Source organism: Kogia breviceps, chromosome 4 (genome assembly GCF_026419965.1).
Source record: "Kogia breviceps isolate mKogBre1 chromosome 4, mKogBre1 haplotype 1, whole genome shotgun sequence".
NCBI classification, from domain to species: Eukaryota; Metazoa; Chordata; class Mammalia; order Artiodactyla; family Physeteridae; genus Kogia; species Kogia breviceps.
The window spans coordinates 131041245-131047359 of record NC_081313.1 but is presented as its reverse complement, the minus strand read 5'-3'; the positions used below and the strand labels follow the sequence as shown (position 1 = coordinate 131047359).

Sequence of the window (6115 nt, the reverse complement as noted above, 5' to 3'; positions counted from 1 at the left end):
AGGCAATGGAGTGGCAAATCCATTTATGACAGAATGTTTGAACATGTGTTCATTAAGTCTTTAGCTGACTTTGTGTAATGGAGAAAAATAGTGGGTGTTTATGCATTGGCCATATGGATGAGGCTGCCTCTGAGAGTGGGAGGCCAGCCCACAGCCTGGCCCTGCCTGCCCAGCTCACCAGGCCCTGAACAGAGGCCGCAATCTAAGGCCTTATGAGTGCAGGTGGGGTTGTCTAAGGCCCGTTTGTGTTCAGCCGCCTTTGTGCAGGAGCCGTGCTACCTCTCTCCTCCTTCCCTCCAGCAATGCCTGCATGGCCACCACCCCCAGTGCATCAATGAGGCTAGGGAATCAGCCTCCAGCTCTGCCCACAGTCGATCTTGACCTCTCCCGCAGTGGTCTGCCATCTGAGGTTGAGAAGAGTTGTGAACACAAACCAGAAACTCCCAAGCAAATGGCAGAGATAAGCGGTTACTGCTGGAATGGGCACTGTGGTTGAGAAGCTGGTACCCAAATACGTGGGTTGAAATCACGACTCAGCTGCTTCCTAACTTCAGGCCTTGTGTGGAGATGCTGCGCTGCTCTTTCATCTCAAAATAGGGGTGATGATGACATGATGACAGTGATATTGAGTATGGGGGGTACCTACCTCACGGAGCTGGTGGAAGGCTTACAGGAACCAAGATGCTCAAAGCGCTTAGTGCTTGGAATGTAGAAAGGGACCTTTAAATGTTTGCTATCCTTAACATTCACTGCTGATGCTGAATTCAGGCTGAGAATAAGCTAGTTTGCTTTTATAAGTGTGACTTGACTTCCTGAGGCATGAACCTTGACAGCATTGCTTGGGGTGTTACAGAAGCAGATGAGGGGGATAAAGTAGTCACACACACCTGGATTGGAAACCCAGATCATCTGCTGTAGCCCCAGGGCATCTCTCCATCCCTCTGAGCCTCAGTCTCTTCATCTGTCAAATGGGACCAATAATCTCTACCTGCCTAGGTAATAATAAGCCTTAAATGAGCTCGTTATGAAAAGGGACCACTCATCACCCACCAGCTTCCTCCTTAAGCTGTTGGCCAAATGCATTCTGTAGATGGCACCCTCAGACTCTTCTTGTGCCAATGTCCGTTTCCACATTCAACCTTACCTCCAGACTTCAGGGAGTGACTATGTGTCATTCGTGGCTGAATGTCCCATGCCCAGCACAGCCTGGCCCTCGGCAGGTGTTCAGCAGATGCTCATAGGATGAAGGATGTTTGGCTGCAAGATAAGAGCCAGGTGCACCACTTGGTCCTTGCCTTTGACTTCAGCATCATTTCAGGTCCCGTCGGTTGAGGATGGAGGTCCCTCCACAGCCCAGTTCCAGCCCCAGCCTAACAGGACACTCTGCCCCCAGAGCTCACCCCTGCCCCCAGCATCTTCCCCAGCAGGCTCACTGAGCAGAAGATAAAGAAAAATGCATAGGAAGGTCAAGATGCTCAGACACATCTATCTTTATTTGTTTCCTGTCAGAAAAGTCCAAGGATTACACCAAAAAATACTTCAGCCTCTTCTACCTACTGACAAAAATACACCACAAAATTATAAAGCGCTCAGCAGTTTTGCTAGGGACAACTTGTTATTCTGCTTTAGATGACAAATGAATTTACAAGTGACTCGAGGTGACTGAAGGGTGGGGATGGGGAGGGAGGAAATGTCAGATGATAGCTTTCAGCAGACTAGTTTGAGCTATGCTTGTCTTATTACCCAGCTATTATGTACGATGATTTCAGCATCATAGCAAGCCACATACAACAAAATGCCCTTTAAATGGCCTGTTTGAGCTTCGTGGGGAACGAGTACCACATCTCATACAGCCTCTTCCAGCCAGTGCTGGCTTTGCTGGACCTGGAGCCAACACCACGCAGAGGGGCTCTCCCCAAAACATTTGCGGGAGAGCCGCGTGGGAGCTCCTGAGGTGGGATCAGGGCCACGGGAGGCCTGGGCAATGTCGGATGCTGCCTCCTGGCTAGAAGCTTCCAGAACCAGACTGCGGAGTTTGGATGGTGCCCCCTGTCAACACAACGGAGTGGCCAAAAGACGGCCACAGGTCTTAGCTTCTTTTAGAAATGATTTGGCTTTGCTGCAGCCCCAATGGAAAGTCTCCCTGGCTGTCACCTGAGGTTCCTGGTTAGGACCCTTCCTGTTCTTCCTAGTGTTACTAGCACTTTGGGAAACAGCAAACAGACACAAATTTTAAACTTGGGTGCTGTGCTTATAGCTTGGCCAAATGTCACATGCCCACACTGTGCCTTCTTCCTGCAGCCTCTCCTTCCTTCTCTTTCTACCCCTTCTGTCTCCCGGGCGGTACCCAGGTGTAGGACTAGAAACACAAGAGAAAGACAAAGGAAGTCTGCCCGCTGTTCAGTGTTTGCTTATACCCTATACATCCCTAGGCCATGCAGCCCGGCCCCAGCTCCGATGCCCATACAGACAAGTTTGTGCTAACTTTGCAAAACACACCACGCAGTGGAGGCTTTTCTCTCTGGGTTGTATGCATCCTGGGCTTACAAATGCCAAAATCAATCCTTCTCTCCAACTCAGCAGTTCCTAACTTCCAGTATTCCTCCCCTGCAGACCGGAGGCCAAGCAAGCAGCCTGCCTGCATCACTCACAAGTTCTATACCTTCCGAAGCTCACACTGAAGCTACCATCTCTTGTCTAAGAAGCCCAGAGCATCTGTGCTCTTTACTACCCTTCAGTGTCTTCCAGGTGCAGTCAGTCTACCCCTTTTTTGTTCATTTTCTTTGTTTCTTTCCTCTTCTGTTTTTAAATTTTCCTAACAAATAATAAGCAGTGGCGTTGAAAATATCTTACATGGAAACAGTCAACACGAAACATGCCTTTGTACATGAGCCTGACTCGGGGACGAATCAACCATACCAAAGGACAAAAAGAAATATTGATTCAGACAACTCCAGTGCAGGAGATTTTCGGCGAGATCCCACCCCCCCCACCCCCGCCCCCACCCCCGCCCCCATATCCCGGGAGTACAGTGTTGTCTTGTAACTGGAGCTTGGCTTAGCCCACGGGGGTCCCCCTCTCCGCCCCCGATTCTGGCTGGGGGTGGGCCTCTAATGGCCCTGGGTCTTGGGCGGCTTGGGCTCGTGGATGACGGCGGCTGCCGACAGCCACGGCCCGATGGCCCGGGCAGTGCTCTGCTTGGCCACGCTGTAGTGGCTGATGACCGTGTAGAAGCGGCTTCTGGAACTGGGGTCCTGGGATGAGTAGTAAGCATCCAGGGAGGCCGGGATACAGCGCTTGTGCTGGGGAAGAGAGAGACAGAGTCAGGGGTAGCTCAGTGGACTGCTTCCAACCCGCCCTGTGACACGGCCACCCGACCTGGGGGCCACAGGCACGCCAGGCTCTCAGCCAGAGGGCAGGGGATGGTACCTGGCCCGCGCCTGGCCCGTGTCTGGCCCTCATCAGGCTTTCCCCAGCGTCATCACCATCATCAAAGCTGCCACCTACTTGAAGCCAGAAGAAACTAACCTGATGCTAGGTTGTAGGTTCCCAGAGGTGGAGAGGTGGTAGGAGAAATGGGTGAAGGTGGTCAAAGAGGTACAAATTTCCAGTTATAAAATAAATAAGTCCTGGGGATGTAATGCATAGCATGGTGACTGTAATTAATAATACTGGAAGTTGCATTTTTGAAAGTTGCTAATAGAGTAGATCTTAAAAGTTCTCATCACAAGAAAAAAAATTGCAACTATGCAGGGTGATGGATGTTAACTAGACGTATAGTGGTGATTATTCTGCAATATATACAAATATTGAATCATTATGTTGTACACCTGAAACTAATATAATGTTATATGCCAATTACACCTCAATAAAAAGTAAAGAAGAAAGAAAGAAAGAAAGGGAGAGAGAGAGAGAGAGAAGGAGGGAGGGATGGAGGGAGAGAGAGAGGAAGGAAGGAAGGAAGGAAGGAAGGAAGGAAGGAAGGAAGGAAGGAAGGAAGGAAGGAAGGGAGAAAGAGAGAAAGAAAAAGAGAAAGACAGAAAGAAAGAAAGAAAGAAAGAAAGAAAGAAAGAAAGAAAGAAAGAAAGAAAGAAAGAAAGAAAGAAAGAAAGAAAGAAAGAAAGAAAGAAAGAAAGAAAAAGAAAGAAAGAAATGAAGGAAGGGAAGGAGGCAGGGAGGGAGAAGGAGAGATGGAGGGAAGGAGGGAGAGAGAGAGGAAGGAAGGAAGAAAGAAAGAAAGAAAAACAAAGAGAGAAAAAAGAAAAGAAAGAGAGAGAGGGAGGGAGGGAGGAGAGGAAGGAAGGAAAGGAAAGAAAGAGAAAGAAGGAAGGGAGAAAGAGAGAGAGAAAGAAAAGAAAGAAAGAAAAAGAGAGAGAGAGGGAGGGAGGAAGCTGATGATGATACTAATTCAAGGTCAACATCCTCTGCTTACTGACTGTGGGGTTACAGTAGACACTGTCGGTAGCTCTTTACCTGGCTGATTCAGCCATCCCCTAACTCCTTCTCTGGGCCATTGCCTGCAGCCAATTGCTGTCCATTTCATTCCCTTGATTGGATAGTCGTAACTCTTTTCTCTTATACCAAAAGCCTTGGTTCCTGACAACATTAATATAATTATATATTTGCATTATCCTACAATATATATCAAATGGTCACAAAATAACAAAATATTATGAGAAAGAGTTGGACTACTGAAGGAACTATAGGATTTCTCTGCAGCTCTCTGTGTCCTTAGAATATATTCCACTGAGGGTGTACAGTCAATATACTGCATTCTACAGTCATTTGGAATATTTATTTTCTTGGTAAGTTTATGTTCCCAACTTGATATACAGCTAGATTTTAGCTTGTTTTTAATTTCAGGAATTATTTTTTATTTATTTATTTTGACAAATACATCAAACATTGATACACATCAAGGACGAATGTATAGCAAGATATATCCAGAGAAGCCTTGCCCCCCACCCCTATTCTTTCTCTTCCCTCCCTGCCCACCTGAGTCACCATTTTTCTTAGTTTTTTAAATTTATCCATCCAGAATTCCTTTCTGAAAATAGAAGTAAACATCCCTGACCTCCCCTTTTCTCACTCAGAGGTAGCACCTTTTCTTCTTCACTATTATCCTGGAGGGTGTTCTGTGTCCATGTCTGGAGCCCCGCCTCACTCATTTTCACAGTTGTTTGAAATTCCATTGTGCAGATACATCATAGTTTATTCCACTGTCTCCTATTGACAGTTGTTGCCAATCTTTCAGAACCTCAGCTTCTAACAACTAAAATTGTCATCTTAGGAAGTCACGTAGCAGAACCAAAGGACATGTGTTTTTAAGACAGAACAGTCCCCATTTGATTCCCTCACTTTGAAACATAACATCTGTGATGTCTTAGAAAACTCGTAACAAAACGCTCTTAATTCTCCGTTTCCTCAGATGTAAAATGGGGGCAATAAAATCTATTTTTCAACTGAGATACTGTTTATGAAAATGTCTAGGAAGGGGGTGACATATAATGGGTACTCAGTAAATGGTAATTTATAAATATTCGTTTCAGCTCTGAAATGTTACTACCACTAACATTTGTCGAGAGCCCATTCTTTAGCAGGCCCTTTGCTGAGCGATTTTACTTAAATTTTCTCCAAAATCCTGTGGGCAGACATTATTGACGTCCATTGCAGGTGAGAAACCTGAGGCTCAGAGGGGCGAGGGGATCCCCGGGGCTCATGCAGCCAGTTCAGGGTTTTTTTGTTGTTGTTTTGGGGGTTTTTTTTGCGGTACGCGGGCCTCTCACTGTTGCAGCCTCTCCCGTTGCGGAGCACAGGCTCCGGACACTCAGGCTCAGCGGCCACGGCTCACGGGCCCAGCCGCTCCGCGGCATGTGGGATCTTCCCAGACCGGGGCACAAACCCATGTCCCCTGCATCGGCAGGCGGACTCTCAACCACTGCGCCACCAGGGAAGCCCCCAGTTCAGTTTTGCAAGGGAAGCAGCACTATCAGAGCGAAGGTGACGGGGAAAGGGCCCAGCTGCAGGATTGGGGGAGACCACTTCACAAGCTCTGCCCCCGTCTTCAGGTCTCTGCAGGAATAAGAAAGCAGCCAGCAAACCAGAAAGATTCACA

At 47.6% G+C, this 6115-nt stretch overlaps 1 protein-coding gene across 1 annotated transcript in view; it reads right to left on the bottom strand.

Moving 5' to 3' along the window:
* Positions 1–1472: 1472 nt before the first annotated feature.
* Positions 1473–6115, bottom strand: part of NSG2 (neuronal vesicle trafficking associated 2) — a 60832-nt gene continuing 56189 nt past the window's right edge. Inside the window, exon 5 of the mRNA XM_059060429.2 lies at positions 1473–3302. Coding sequence (XP_058916412.1) covers positions 3111–3302 — 192 coding nt within the window. The 3' untranslated portion in view covers positions 1473–3110. The remainder of the gene's footprint in view (positions 3303–6115) is intronic.